The following is a 16,464-nucleotide window of genomic DNA, read 5'->3' as shown; positions in this document are numbered from 1 at the left end:
TAAATGGTGAGCTTGAAGAAGAAGTATATGTGAGTCAACCACCAGGATTTGAGATAAAGGGAAAGAAGGAGTATGTATATAAGCTTGACAAAGCCCTGTATAGTTTAAAGCAAGCTCCAAGAGCTTGGAATAAGAAGATAGACAGTTTTCTTGTTCAACAAGGCTTCCTGAAATGTGTGACTGAACATGGAATTTACTGCATGAATACCACTAATAAGCTCATTGTATGCTTATATGTGGATGATATGATTGTTACTGGAAACAATGAAGAGGAAATGAAGGTTTTTAAGAAGAATATGATGAAGGAATTTGAGATGTCTGATCTGGGCAATCTCACATATTTTCTAGGAATTGAGTTTGAAATGAATTCACAGGGAATTCTGATACATCAAAGAAAATATGCACAAGATGTTTTGAAGAGGTTCAATATGCTGAATTGTAAACCAGTTTCAACTCCAGTTGACACAGGAGTGAAACTGTCTCTGGAAAATGATGAGAAAGAGGTGAATCCCACTTTGTTCAAGCAGATTGTGGGCTCATTGATGTATCTGTACCACACAAGACCTGACATTGCATATGGTGTAGGTTTGATCAGTAGGTATATGGTGAAACCTACCACTTCACACTTAGTTGCAGCCAAGAGGATTCTGAGATATGTGAAGGGCACTAGCAGCTATGGTATTCAGTACTCTAAGAATCAGAGTGGTGAACTAGTTGGCTATTCAGACTCTGATTGGAGTGGAGACAAAGATGACAGGAAGAGCACAACTGCATATGTGTTCATGATTGGAAATGCAGCTTTCTCATGGAGCTCTAAAAAGGAACCAGTGGTTGCACTATCTTCCTGTGAAGCAGAGTACATTGCAGCCTCCATGACAGCATGTCAAGCTCAGTGGATCAACATGCTACTGATGGAACTGCAACTGGTGAAGGATGAGAGGATGGAGCTCAGAATTGATAGCAAGTCTGCTATAGATTTGGCAAAACATCCAGTGGCACATGGCAGAAGCAAACATATTGAAACCAAATTCCATTTCCTAAGGGATCAGGTGAACAATGGAAAGCTGGAGGTGAAGCACTGCAGGACAGAAGAGCAGATTGCAGACCTGCTCACAAAGCCTCTGAAGCAAAGCAGTTTTGATTACTTGAAGAAGAAGCTAGGAATGGATGAAGCATCTAACTAAAAGAATTAAGGAGGTGTATTGGTTTATTAATTCATTTAGTTAGAATTAGTCTTATCTTTTAATAGTTTTGTTTAGAAACTTGCGTGTTAAGTAACTAGCTTTTGTTACTTGCATGACAAGCTAAGAGTTTGTTACAGTTTGTTACTCTAGTTTGTTACATCACTTGATGTATATATAGCTTCCTAGCCTTTGTAAATATTAATTTTCATTCAATAGATAAAAGTTTTACAACTTTTATCTCTCTCTCTCTCTCTCTCTTTCTTCCATAACAAGAAACCCTAGAAACCCTAACCCTAATCCTCTTCAATTTCATAGCAGATTCTGCTGTTTTCATTCTCCCTTACACCATTGTTCTATCACTTCCATCATGATTCTTGAGCTATAAATCTTCATGGGGAGATTTGATATTGTTGTTTCAATTGATGATATACTCATTATTTCATTTCTTAAGTAGATATAATGCACCTAATGATGTGAATAGCTTCTAGCTTATCCACTTATATGATTCTTGTTCTTTTAACAAAAACTCAAGGGCAACCATCAGTATAAAACTTATCATTTATTCCACGAGGTTTGTTATTATTAAAATATTCATCAGAAAGATTTTTACTTCAACATATTTTCCCTTAAAACATTTCCTTTTTATGACAACAATTTCTTTTCTTCCGAAAATACAAAAATGGATTTTGGAGTGGAAATTGGGACAATTTTTTTTCACATCGCATTCACATCACAAGCACCGACTCAATCACGTAGAGTTCTATGCATTTGGATTGTTCATTTCCCTTCAATTTCCCCGTGAGGTAATAATTTTTTTTCCAGATCTTCATTTCCCTTCAATGCCACCAAATTCTCTTTTTCTCTTCGCGTGCTAACATCATTGAATTGTTTGGGTCGAATCCTAAGGGTGAAGGGTTATCGGGTTGAACTGATTCATCAAGTAGGGAACAACATAATGAATCTCAGAAAACATCTTTTTCATAATTGCTCATTGGTTGGCATTTTGTGATGAATCAAACGCCGAATTAAAATGATTTTGATGGAAGAATTGATGAAGTCCATATTAGATAGTGCTAGAGCTAGTATACAAGAGACCAAAAATATTTTTGAATTGCCTTTTTAAGATGAGAGTTTCACCTTTATCGTATCAACAATATGCCTAAGGTAAATTGCTTTAGACTTGCCTTGAAGATAGGAACACCAAGGTAATTAAAAGCAAAGCCAAAAATGACAGAGATTTCTTGATTTTTACTTGCTGAAAAAGTATTTCTTGAATTTTACTTGCTGAAAAAGTATCAAAGTAAAATATACATTTTTGAGGATCAACATGTTGGCCAGCTGTGACACCATAGAGCTTGAACAAAGACATAACATTTTCTAAATTCTTTTTAGTATCTTGACGGAAAATCATAATAACATCAACACAAAGAGAATAGAGAGAGTAGGAGTTTGGCCCCTATCCATTACTTTGTTTGCTTGGTTTTCAAAATTTATTTTCAGTGAAATCCTGAATTTTAATTTCTTATAACCAATGCATGTCATAATAGGTAACATTTGTCAATAACCAAGCAATTGTATTCAAGTGATTAGTGAATTTCATCAAAGTACAAATTATTTGGAAGAACTCGAGTTCAATTTTTGATGAGAACAATTCTTAGCCAGACTTTACTTATTGAGTTTATATTAGTTATTGAAATAGTTTATGTTGAATAATTATTGTTTAGTCATATATAGAAAATACTCAAATTGCAAAATATGAAGATAAACCTAGGATAGGAGAGCTATATATCACAAAAGGCGTGGTGAAAAGCAAACACAAAAGGAGGCCCAGTTAGAATAAATAAACATGACAAGAAATTCTGGCGACTTATAAATAAATCTATAAATAACTCCCCATCGATCATCACGGTCACAGTATTGTATTTTCATCCAAAACAAGCCTAGCCAAGCCGTCGTTCATCATCACAAACAGAAACAGGTACGATAAGCTGCTTAATCATGTTGTAGCATTATTGTAAATTTCATGCGATTTTCATAGTTTTTTATTTTATTTTAAATTTAGGGTTTTGGTTTCGATTTGTAATTAGGGATTTATGAGTGTCGTCTGGTTTTTTTTTTTTTTGATTTTGAATCGGAAGTGGTTCTGGGTATAAACTCTGGTAGCCTTCTGCTCCTTTTATGGATGGGAGGCCCATCCTTTTATGGATGTTGTCCCTCTCTTTGGTCTCTTGCTGGGGAGTTGGTTTTGAGGGTTGAGGTGCCTTTCGGGTTGGTTTTTGTGCTCTTGAGGTTGTCACTCTTGTACTCTCCGGCTCTTATTACAAGAAACAATTGATTTTTTAAGTTACTTGATGTATCTAGTCCATTTTATAGTTTTTTATAATAAGGACCGGAGGGAATATTTGCTATATATTATATATTTTAATAACTGTGTTCGTTATTGCTTGCAGTGGCAATGAAGAGGTGTAAAAAGCTTGAGAGTGAGTTGCCTGCAACGAAGCTCGAGAGTGAGTTGCCTGATTGTATTATATCTTATATCTTTTCCAAGTTAGCTTTGAAGGATTTGGTGAAAACAAGTGCATTGTCCAAACGATGGGTTCACGAATGGGAATTAAGGACGGACCTCAACTTTGATCTTCATACCATGTTTGACTATAACACAATTCAAGACTTACCAAACACCCTTCCACTCTTTCAAAGATTTCACTTTCAATCTCAATTTGCCAAAAGTTTGGATCAATTTATGCTCCATTATAAAGGTCCCATCATCCGTTCAATCCGAGTCAAATTTCCATTAGTAATTTCTCAACACGGAGATGCCATTAATAGATTGATCTCCGAAGGAATTGCTAAGGGTGTCAAACGAATTGAACTTCTCTTGTCATCTAATTCTGTTTCGCCATACATAACTCCCCCTTCTCTTTCGCCATACATATTTCCCCCTACTCTCTTATCTGGCAATGATTCTCTGACGTATCTGCACCTACAAAACTGCCGCATTGTAGAACTTCATGGATTCAATAATTTGAGAACTCTTGTGTTGCATCTAATTTATGTGACAACGAAACTGCTTCAGAGGCTGTGCTCCAATTGCACCCATCTTGTAGACTTGACCCTTCATGGTTGTCGATTCCCTCCTAACTTAAAAATAAACCATTCAACATTGCTTCGTTTGAACATTGTTAACTGTGAGGATTACCGTTATCTTACTATCATTGCATCAAATCTCTCATCCTTCGAATATTCTTGTAATGGTGATTTTCTAGTACACCCAGTCAACATTCAAGCTCATATGTTATCCAATTTTAGCTTTAGAGGTAGTAAATTTTTTGTACCTGTTGAGTTTTCTGGATTGAAAAACGTAACAACAATTGTGTTGGATGGACTAATTGAAAATCTATCCATGGACATCTTGCCTTATTTGTTTTCCGAATGTCTCCAACTTGAAGACGTCACCTTTAAGAACTGCAAGCACATGAGTTCAATAGAAATTACCAGTCCAAAGTTGCGTCATTTGAAATTAATTGACTGTGGTTGGGGGAATGACTCTCCTTCTGAGATAGCTATTGATGCATTGAATCTCTCATCCTTTGAATATAGTGCAAACTACACCACGAGGATAATTTCTATTACGGCTCCCAAGTTATTGAAGGTTTTCTGGGATGCAGCTCAGGGAAGGAAAAGACCACACCTCGTTGATCTGTTTGCAAGGTTACCACATATTGAGAATTTAGCTATGATCATACTCACTTCACAGGTGAGTCACCCAAAACCCGTGTTTGCATTGTAGCACTGCCTAGGTTTCTTTTAATTAATTTGATCAGTAGTTGCTTTTAATTCACTTTAAATACTACTATTGTACACAGGTAAAGGAATTAACGAACGTCTTGGTTCGATTTCAAAATCTTAGACAATTGGAGTTACTTATTGAGGGACTATATGATCCTAGTAAGGACTATTTTTGGATTTTAGATATTGCAATGGCTTCTCAACATCTCCAAAAACTTTCTCTGATAGTAAGTTATTCAAACTCTATTATTTTGGTTGTTCACTTTTTTTTAACATGAATGGAACTAGAAGTTTATTTTCTTAATTTAACAGTTACAATGTGTTTGTCTGCATGTATCAAGAAATTTATAAATTAGAAGCTTATTTGATATTTTCTGCAATTTTGCATATATCAAGAAATTTTTAAACTAAAAACTAATTTTATATTAGAAAATAATAGACAATTTTGCAGATAGATTCACATCAGATGATTTATAGTGATCTTGATTGATAACTTAATAAATGATTATTGTAATCTTTTTATTTACTTTCTTAAATTAATTGTTAAATTTATACGTGTATATCTCAGTAAGTGTATATCTCAGTAAGCATAATTCCGTTTGAAGAGACAATGTATTGTAATTTCTTGGTAAGCATAATCTAGTCATTAGGCTACTTGACCATTTTTTTTTTTTTTTGTGTATACTAAAATAGGAATATAAAATTTAACTCAGTTAGTAACTCCTGTATCGTTAATTGCAAAGAAGTAAAATAGATTTGTACTTTCACTTTTTGAATTATAAAGTGAATTGTATAAGTCTTGAATGTGTATTGTGTAACATAGGTGGGAATATATTACAACTTATTGAAATCTGTATGATTAATTTCAACACAATTATTCTTTCGAAAAAAATAAATTAAGACTCTGATGGTAAAAATAGTGGATAGATAAGCTAGCGGTTAACTTATGATGGCTGACGACTTTTAGCTTATAGCTAAAAACTGGTGGTTGATGACTTATAGCTGATAAGCTAATTTAATATTTGAATATTTAGAATTTGTTAAATTAATCTAACTATATATAAAGAAAATAGGGGATTTTGGGCTGACTTTTTTTGTTATTCCAGTTATACCCTTAAACAAATATTTCTATAATAATGTTATATTGTTGTTGTAATTAAAAAAGATAAGAATTTTGGTTACATTTGTTATATTATTGTTGTCGTTGAAAAAGATAAATATGGTTTTTTTTTTTTTGAAAGAAGATAAATAAGGTTTGTTGAGTTTGAAAGTCACAAATATATAGCAAAATTGTAACATTGTTATATAATGCCTAATGAAATTGTAAATTTTCATATATGTAATATTATGATCGTTATTTTTCAATTTTCAGGTTAGAAATCTACATTCCGAATATTCACGTACGGTTGGATTTAAGAGGCAAAAAAGAGAATATATGGGGTTTTCTCATAACGATTTGAAATATGTGGAATTTCGTGGATGTGTTGGCTCTATAGATGTTATTGAGTTAGCTAGTCACTTATTGAGGAATGCAAATTCACTTAGAAAAATGACTTTCAATTCTCGTGACGATAAAGCGGACATTGGAGCTGGTAGATGGACCATAGACGCTAATGATCGTCGTAAAGACACTTTTTTCTGTGGTAATGATGGTTGTCGTTGGTTTGGAGAGAATGTTATTCACGAGATGCTTAAAGATGAAGTAAATGAACAATGCCAGCTTATAATTTTGTAATGTTATTTTATCTATTTATTTTTGGTATTAAATCCATTTATAAAAACTTTGTATAATTTACTTTATTTATGAATTACAATATTAACTATTCTTTTATTTGTTGTAGTATTAGACATGTAGTTGTTGTTGGGCTATATATTCTCTCTTGTTATTGAAAAGATAGTTCCAAAGCTAATGCCTGATAAAATGGGATTTTGGTTATAGTTTTCCTTGCGATAATCTGGTCGAGGTGGTACTTGTGATATATCTGTTTGGGACACCATTTATTTGGAGTATGTTAAATACTAAATAGTGATTTTATATCCATATGTTTTAAAAGCGTGGTTTGCTTTTTTGAATAATTATAGTTTGATTATTTAATTTAACCATATTCGAAGGATGCATATTATATTTAGCATTTTGGTGCTAAATACAAAACAGATTTTTTATTAAAATAAAATGATGAATTTAAAAAACATATGAAATATGATTTTATCGCAATCTCTTCATTAGCCGGAATTAAAAAGTGCAAATGAGAAATTATTTTTCCTTTAACCACTTATATATATAAATTTTTTCCATTCAATCAAGTCAATTATAGTTAATGGTGTAAATTTATTTTTTTGAATCCTTTTTCTTAATGAATTGTTTTAATCTTATGTGCAATAAATTTCAAATTTTATTGTATAAATTCATTTGGTTTTTTTCCTAAGAATAAATTGTTTGAAAAAAATTATTTTCTTAATAAATTTATAATGAAAAACGACCGGAAAAAATTAGTTATTTTTAATGATGGATTTTGTTAAGGGCATGTTTGCCCAAATGTCTTTTATTTTTACACGTGTAAAAAATGATAGAAAAGAGTAAAATACAAAAGAGTGAATGAAAAGAAATAATAGATTAAAGCAATAACCAATTTTTACGACGTTCCTCATCCAAGTTCATAGTGGTAACTATTGGAATTTATAATTTATCAAAAAAATAATTAAAGATTACAAAATTTAAGCAATTATCATGAAAAAGTTCAGTTATTTGATAGATTGTAGATACATAAATGTAATAGAGATCATAATTTATAATCATTTGTATTTATAACATACTTATAATATTGATATCATGACATCTGTGATTAGGAGAATCGTATTTATTACATGTAGAATTAAGAAGAATGATTTCTACCATTCATGTAGTTGGTTGGTTGTTTCTATTATGCAGGTTGATATACATGACTTCAAAAGTCATATTCAATACATGATAATGAAGAAAAATCAATTGTATATGATTTATCTAATATTTATTTTTTAATTTAAACTTAATTATATATTACTTTTGTTTTCATGATTTCTTTAATTAGAGTTTATTATAGTTAGATATCTAATTTGAACAATATTTGATATGTTTTACTTGCTTGCCATTGAATTCAATTAGATTACTGGTCTCTTTTCCTTCAAATTATGAGGGATAAGATCAAATCTTAAATTTCTATTGAAAGCAAATATTGATCATATGAAACAATTAAAAAGTTAAAGTATTCCAATGATTGTTTTATACGAAAAATCGGTAGACACTTGTCTTCACCTTTTTAAACTAAAATACAGTTTTTATGTGAGATACAATCTTCCATATTCAATTGAAAATATTTGAATAAAAATCAATTGAACTTTTACTTCATGTTCTATATTATTAATATTTACATAAAAACTCTAAGTTTAGACTATTTAAATATATTTTAGTTTTAATTTTTTTAATATATTATACTTAATTCATAAATAGAACAATATATTATACTTAATTCATAAATAGAAGTCTCATTTATCCTTTTCTCCAAATTCACAATTAAATATTATCATATCCAAATCCAGTAACAAAATGAAAAAAGAAAAATAGAAAAGTAGACCAATAAACATTATATCAATAAAAAAAAAGTAGGGGTAGAATATTCGGTGAATGTAAGAGTTATAATATACTTACTAAACAATTGTAACTAATCAAACAATTTATTTATTAAAAAATTTCATTAATACAATGAGTGAGTAAATTATCATAGTTAGGGAATATGAAAAAAATAGTAGTTTAAAGGTTGGTGTGACAAAAGCATTATAAAAACATAATAAAGACATTAGTATTTAATAAAAATGTAACTAATGAATAAATGTTAAAGGTTAAAGACATTAGTTTATTAATAAAAATGAATAAAGGTTCTTTCACAAAAAAAATGAATAAAGGTTAAAATCGTTAGTTTATTAATAAAAATAGTAGTTCAAAACCCACTTGAGTTAGCCTGGTGGTATTGACTTGAGATATGAGAGTGTGCTCCTCATCAAGGTCTTAGGTTGTTCTTAGGTTCGATTCTCTCTGATGCCAATTTGGGTGGGTTAAATTAGTTTCTTCGAAGAAAAAAAACAGTAGTTCAAAGGTTGGTGAACAACCATTTTTCATAAATTTCTTCTTGAGCAACAACGATGTAACAAATTAAAAATAGAAGTATCTTTTATCTTCTTTTCTTTTTCACATACAAAATGTCCACATACACATTAAGGAATAAAAGAAAACATGAAAGAAAGTAAGAAAAATACACTAACAAACACCATATAAATAATTAAAAAGTATAGTTTAAATATTTGACCAATCCAAGAGTAACCTGACTCTCTATCATATCATAGAAACCAGTTAATAATCAAGAGATAGAAAGTAAAAGTGAGTAAAAAACCAATAATACAAAATTGAAGATGCTCTATCCAATGATTGCTTGAAAATGGTGATGAACAAAACCCAAAATTTGGTGCAAAAAAATCACATATTTATATACACAATCTTTTTCAATGTAGGACAAATAGTCTCATTAGTAGAAACTAAATATATTGAGATCATATTGGTGGTTGTATATGTAATGAGTGGCTGAATGTTCATAGTTAAGAAATATGAGTTATGTTATACAAAAAAAAAGTAGTTCAAAGGTTAATAATGTGATAAAAATGATTACATCGAAGTTTATGATTCATAATAAACACAATAAATGTGTGATACTTTTTTAGATGTGCCACATCATAACAATTCTAGCATATGGATAGCTCACGCTTAGTCTACAAAGATACTAGGTATATAACTCGTGCGTTGCACGGGTTTAATTAAAATATGTACTTGAAAAATTTGCACAGATAAAAAAATAATATCAGTGATAAGCATAATCACAAAGTTATATGATTGATATTGTTTTAAAATATGTTGATATTCTTATGTTTAATATTAATTTATATTAAATATAAGTGGGTTTTTAAAAACTATATGAGAATTCAAATTTGCTTAAATATTTTAAGGATTATTAATATAGTTCTTGATGTGTCTTTCATAAGTTTGAAGAGATATATCATCATAATTCATATGTTATCCTAATAATGTAATCACATAAAAACTTTTTTTTATAGATCACAATTGTGCGCACGTTGTTTTGATTTTTATCTGGGTATCACTTATTCGTTTCAATCATATATACAGGCATTCATGTTTCCAGTCAATATTTCTCATAAAAAAGCGTTGAAATAAGTTATTAGAGTGTGATTCATATTTGGTGGTTGTCTCTTTTTCTCTCATATTTTTAAAAATGCAATTCATGTGTTGATATAACGACTTCTTGTGGATTTTTTTCTCAAACTTTTACTTAGCGGAATTATATCTCGACTTTTATTGGTCCCATTTTTTATTAGTATATTGTTTGTTAAAGTGAGTATATAGGATAATATACAATTAAAAAAACTTGTACCTCATCAATTTAATAATTTAAGATTGGCGTTTATATAGTATTGAGTGAGAGAGTGGTAAATAGATATGGAATATGAAGAAAGAAAAAGGCAGTTGAAAGATCAATGAAGAAAACAAATGTTTGACTTAGATTTTTTATTATAACAATCATTGAAATATTTTTATTGATTCGGCAGCTTTATTAATATATAAATAAGTTCCAAATTGCTGCTTCCACCCAGGGCCGAACCCTGGGGGGTGCAAGCAGCGCTATAGCACCGGGCCTCCCCAGGGTATGGGCCTCAAAAAATAATAATTATAGTCCAGTACCCCCCACTAAAAAAAAATACTCTCTCTGATACATACCAACATGCGTTCCATTCCTCTCACCATTGGTGTTTCGTTTTTCTTCTTCCTTCATGGTTCAAACGCGACTGCCGACTACTCAAACGTTTCCTCCGACTGCATCTCTCAACCAATTCGATTTCTGACCATACCATCATCATCGACCATCCTATTGACGTTTTCCCTTTTCCAAAACAACACTGACACTGTTACTCTGTTAGGTAAATAACCTCTCTTTCGTTGATTTCTTAAAAAAATACATCTTTATTTTATTACGGACCTCATTTCACTTCCAGAGCCGAGCCTCCAAATTTGTAGGAACGGCCCTGCTTCCACCACATTGGTTTCACGCAGATTTCACATCTAAGGGGTTCTTCATCTTCTCCGATTCAATGGCTCCACCTAAAGGTGATGGTGCAAAGAAGACCGATCCAAAGGCACATGCCTTGAAAGCTGCGAAAGCAGTGAAGTCAGGCACTGCCATCAAGAAGGCGGCAAAGAAGATCAGGACAACTGTTACATTCTGTTAGAAATTTTTGGTCTTCCATTGATTTATAAACTTAAACATTGGTTGAATGGTATCTTGATGGGTCTTGGAATATCTATATTGTGATCAATAGATATTAGACATCACATGGTAGGTGTACTTGAATAATGTAGCCTATAGTTAAATGAATCCATGATGGGTGGAACCATTCAACTCTTTATGAAAGGGTATGGTTTGATACCTTGTGACTTTTCATTAAAGAATTGGTAGAACCATTGTAACCCTACATGAAAGGGTAGGTCCCCTCTCCACTTTCTCTATAAATATGTCTTGGGGCATATGCAAAAAATAATCGATGTTATTACATACTTACCCATCAAAGTTTGAGAAAGAAGGAGAGGAAGATCCTATCCAACATAATTGGAATTCAAGATCATCAAAGAGCATACATACGCGTTGACAATCAATGGCTTCAAGAGGTAAGTTCTAAACCCTCTTATTTAATTTTAATGGTGTCCTAATTCATGCAACTATGACTGAAATTTATTGTTCATGATATGTAAATTATATTTCATGATCTGTGATAAATTATTAACATGTGGTATCAGAGCCTTAGTTGCATGTTTAGGATCCATATAAAGGCTTGAATATAAAAACCATGTCTTTGAATCCAATATATTGAGTAGGGTTCATGTTCATGCCTTAATGTATGAATATTTGCGTTCAAATTTATTTAGTATGTTGAAACGTATATCTTGTAAGTAGTAGCATAATTTTCATTTCTTCTGGACACGTTTTTCATATAATAGATTCATTTCATTGAAAAACCATTTCTAGATTATGTTTTCGGTAGGACTATGTCTTTTCAAAATTGAAAGCCACCCATATATTTTGAACATGACAGAACCATAAACCATGTGAATTCTTTAGGAATTAATGAGGAGCCATGGTTAATAATTTGACATATTTGAATGTAGAACCGTAAATATAGACCCTTTTTGAATGTGTAGGTTTTCTTATACCAAAATCATACACTGTTCCCATTCCAAATCCTTTTCTAAATAATTCCAATTCATAAGAATATGAGAAGCAATTTCTTTATGGAAAATTGAATTGAAATTTGGTGAAAAGTCGTGACTGTTCGCGAAAGGTCGTGACTGTTCGCGAAGGGTTGCAGTGAACCCGTTTCTAAAACAATTTTGGTTTCATGAGTTTGAATCCATTGTTCTCCTTCCTGTTTGTTTTAGGGCCTAAATATCATACATATTTAATCCTTAAATTATATACTATAAAATTGGTTCATAATTGTTATTAGTTTTTACATGTTTTATCAATATAAGAATGATTCCTGTTATGAACTTATTCAAGAGTCACTGTCCATACATACTACAATAGCATAGGTCACTTTCCATGTGTAGTGCTTGAAATAAAAATGGTTAATATAAGTGATTAATTTTTGAGCAAATGTTATCCAATTTGGAATTCTATTAGTTGAAATGAGTGTATACCGCCACAGCGGCTCACTCATGAATATTGATAAAATTTCATGTGATTTTTGGATTGTTTGTTTCTTGAATGATTTACAATTTAATTTACCCACAGGAAATTAAATTGGATTTAATTCTTAAAACATGATTTGTTGGGAATGTGTAACGGTTAAAAATTCTTTCTGCCCACAGGTGTCTGAATTTTGTCACTGTTGTTTGTATAATATATGCTCCACCCACAGGGGGGTTTATATTGTATGTGCTTAGATTCCCAGTTATTGATTATTTGCTCATGATATTAATCATTTTTATTTTTACTTTTCAGCCCCCATTTCCTTTTCCTTAAATAGTTCTGCAAACCAAATAGAGATTCTAACGGGGAATAACTATAAGAAATGGAAGGCTGATATTGAGTTAGCATTGAATTTATTGGACATTGACATTGCAATTCGAGAGGATAAACCTTCTGCCTTGACTGCAACTAGCACACTTGAACAAAAGACATATCATAAGGAATGGACAAGGGCTAATAACAAGGCCTTGATGCTTATTAAGAGATCCATTGATGATACATTAGTTAAAGCCATTCCAAATTCTGATGATGCTAAAACCTTTATGGCTTCTGTTGGTGAAAGATATGCCATTTCCGGAAAGGCTGAGGCAGGGCAATTGATGGATTCCTTTATTAACATGAGGTATGATGGTAGTAGTGGTGTTAGGCAGCACATCATGCAAATGATGACCATAGCCAACAAACTTAGTGACCTTAAATGTCCATTAGCCGATAAGTTTATCATACACCATGCTATAAGTTCTCTACCAAGCAAGTTTGATGTTTTGAAAACCTCATATAATATTCAAAGTGAAGAGTGAGATATCAATACCCTCATATCTGTTTGTGTGCAAGAGGAAGAAAGAATGAATCATTTGAGTAGTGGAAGTGTGAATTTGCTTTCGCAACCTAACCATAAGAGTGGAAAGAATGGTTATTTTAAGAATAAGGGAAAGAAACCATTTTTTAAACAAGGAAACAATAAGAAGGGTGGACCATCCAACATGGCATCTAGTTCAAAACCTAACTTTAAGAAAAAGGGGCTGAAATGTTGGTTTTGCAATGGTATAGGACACAAGAAGTCAAACTGTCATGCCTTTAAGAATTCAATCCAAAGTGAAAACCAAGGTAAGCTTTATGCTTTAGTTTGTTTTGAGTCTAACATGGTAAATATTCCTTTAAACTCATGGTGGTTAGATTCGGGGGCATCAATTCATGTTTCTAATTCTTTACAGGGGTTCAAGACAAAGAGAAAACCAAGTGAAGTTGAAGTGAACCTGTTTGTAGGAAATGGAAATAGAGTTAATGTGCAATTTATAGGATTAGTGATGAAGTAATTTTGCATCAAACAAGATAAGTATTTTTGTATCGTCTCCACAGGGAATAGTGTGTTATCAATGAAAGTTTAACATCAATTATCATTCAAAGTATTAAGAGTACTTGTTTGTTTGAATTGAAATGTATCTAGCTAAACTAATTGCAAAAAGTAAAAGTTGAGATAAATAAGGATTGAAACTTGTTAGGAGTAGCGTTCCTTAACCAAGCGTCACACGTAACCTAATGATCCATACGAATTCTAGCTTTGTAAACAACATTATCACAATCAATTCTAAACTACCCTTCGTGTCCAAAGTGATATAATTATTTCTAAGTTATCGTTTAAACATTCGTGTCCAAATCCCTTAAACGATAACAAAGTCGATCGAATAACCTAATCGACCGTGTCCAGCCTGATTAAATATCCGAAAGCATTTCACTCTTGATTATGGTGATTATCACAAGATTAACAAAGATGTCAAGTATGTTAACCTAAGATATATTGCTACTCTAGCTCTAGAAAGCTCGAATTGGTCCTCAAGTGCACGAAGCGAAGAAATAAAAATTGCTGAACTGGGAGCTGCACGCTTAAGCGTCCAACTTCCAGTAGCCTCTGGAAGTTGCTCGCTTGGAGCATTCTTTTTGCACGCTGGTGAGCACACTTAAGCGTCCTCTACACGCTTAAGTGTCCTACACAAGAAGCTCAAAAACCAGTTACTGGTTCCAACCCGTTTTCATCCAAAATTTCCATTTTGATTCTCCCAAATCCCAAAACTTAGTCCAAAACGTGTTTACATGTCATATACACTATAGGACACTCAAACATACACAAGTTTTGAGATTACAACATCAATTCATAAAAATTTCATCAATTCACCATTTTCTCCAAACTTTCAACAACAACAACAAACTCATCACCGATTCACCAATTCAATGACACCCATTGCATCAATACAACAACAATATATGCCAAGACAACAACAACAATATTTGAACATGATTTCATCCATAATTCAACAACAACAACTTCATTCATCATCAATTTTGCACAAAAATAACTCGTGTTCATATCTACCCATTTTGACATACAAATTCAACAACAACAACACAATTAACATTCAATTCATGCATATAATCATATCATCAAAATTAAGCACGAATTTCTACATCTAAAATCAAATTAACCACTTAATCAAAGAATTAGGGATTAACTACAACTATTGATTATGCTTGAATTCTAACCCCCTTACCTTAATTCTTCACAATCACCAACTAGGGCTTCACTTTAGCTCCCAAGCTTGATTCTCTAGCCTCTTCTAGCTCTCTCTAGCTCCTTCTCTTCAAACCCTTTTTCTCCTCTTGTTCTATCTCTCTCTACCTCTTCTCAATTGTGAAAATGAAATGAAATGTTGGTAAACCCTATTTCTCTCAAAGAATAGTGTTTATATAGGTTCTACTCAATTGGGCTCTACTCATAATGTCTTAATGGGCCTAACACATTTCTATTCTAATCCAAAAATGTTACTACTCACTTAACGGTAAAATATAACACTAACGGTCACTTACCGGTTATAAATAAATTACTACACTCTCTAGTAACTTAGCAAAATAACAACTCTCACTAAGCACTAAAAATAATCCTCATCAAAACTACTAATTTACCCCCACTCATAAAATGACCAAAATACCCTTAAGTCCAAAATGACTAAAATACCCTTCTAACATCGAATTCTACAATTCCCGACCAAAATACACACAGAGGCAAATAATCACATGTGAGCACATATAAATACACATAAAATAATTAAAATAAATCTAATCAAAAAATCGGGCTGTTACAACTCTCCCCCACTAAAAAGAATTTTCGCCCTCGAAAATTACCTGAAGGAAACAACTCCGGGTACGAAACCTTCATCTTACTCTCTGATTCCCATGTGGCACTCTCACCAGTTGGTCCAACCCAAATCACTTTAACCAAAACAATCTCCTTGACACGCAAACGCTTCACTTCACGATCCTCAATCATAACTGCCAAGTCTCAACGGTCAAATTATCTCTTACCTCCAAATCATCCACTTGAATCACATGAGACGCATTATACACATACTTCCGCAACTGAGACACATGAAACACGTCATGAAGATTCGACAAAGATGGTGGTAACGCAATCCGATACGTTACAACTCCAACCTTCTCAATGATCTCAAACGGTCCAACAAAACGAGGAGTCAACTTCCGACATTTCAAAGCACGACCAACACTGGTTACATGATTCACTCTCAAAAACACATGATCACCAACCTGAAACTCAATGTCCTTCCTCCTCTTATCATGCTAACTTTTTTGCCTAC

General features: G+C 32.2%; 2 protein-coding genes across 3 annotated transcripts; both read left to right on the top strand.

Moving 5' to 3' along the window:
* Window positions 1-3,095: 3,095 nt before the first annotated feature.
* On the top strand, window positions 3,096-6,804 carry LOC146909605 (uncharacterized). Of its 2 annotated transcripts, none has more exons than XM_085723500.1 (4): window positions 3,096-3,162; window positions 3,635-4,941; window positions 5,051-5,200; window positions 6,346-6,804. In XM_085723500.1, the coding sequence occupies exons 2-4, from the start codon at window positions 3,640-3,642 to the stop codon at window positions 6,706-6,708; spliced, it is 1,815 nt and encodes a 604-aa protein (XP_085579626.1). In that variant the 5' UTR covers window positions 3,096-3,162; window positions 3,635-3,639; the 3' UTR covers window positions 6,709-6,804. The 2 variants fall into 2 exon arrangements, with proteins under 2 accessions (XP_085579626.1, XP_085579627.1); XM_085723501.1 differs by having other exon boundaries at window positions 3,096-3,452.
* A 4,495-nt stretch (window positions 6,805-11,299) lies between these two features.
* Window positions 11,300-13,617, top strand: LOC146909604 (uncharacterized). Its single transcript, XM_085729363.1, has 2 exons — window positions 11,300-11,736; window positions 13,070-13,617. Exons 1-2 carry the CDS (start codon window positions 11,724-11,726, stop codon window positions 13,615-13,617), a joined length of 561 nt encoding a protein of 186 aa, XP_085585489.1. The 5' UTR covers window positions 11,300-11,723.
* The last annotated feature ends 2,847 nt before the right edge of the window (window positions 13,618-16,464 follow it).

Source organism: Medicago sativa, chromosome 7 (genome assembly GCF_051527215.1).
Source record: "Medicago sativa cultivar Bolivia chromosome 7, Bolivia_mono, whole genome shotgun sequence".
Lineage (NCBI taxonomy): Eukaryota > Viridiplantae > Streptophyta > Magnoliopsida > Fabales > Fabaceae > Medicago > Medicago sativa.
This window is presented reverse-complemented; position numbering and strand designations above follow the sequence as displayed.

Bases quoted from the DNA above. Each gene is read 5' to 3' on its own strand.
- LOC146909605 (XM_085723500.1), top strand. From the start codon at position 3,640: ATGAAGAGGTGTAAAAAGCTTGAGAGTGAGTTGCCTGCAACGAAGCTC. The intron at 4,942-5,050 runs GTGAGTCACCCA...TATTGTACACAG, and splicing joins TGATCATACTCACTTCACAG to GTAAAGGAATTAACGAACGT. The intron at 5,201-6,345 runs GTAAGTTATTCA...TTCAATTTTCAG, and splicing joins TCCAAAAACTTTCTCTGATA to GTTAGAAATCTACATTCCGA.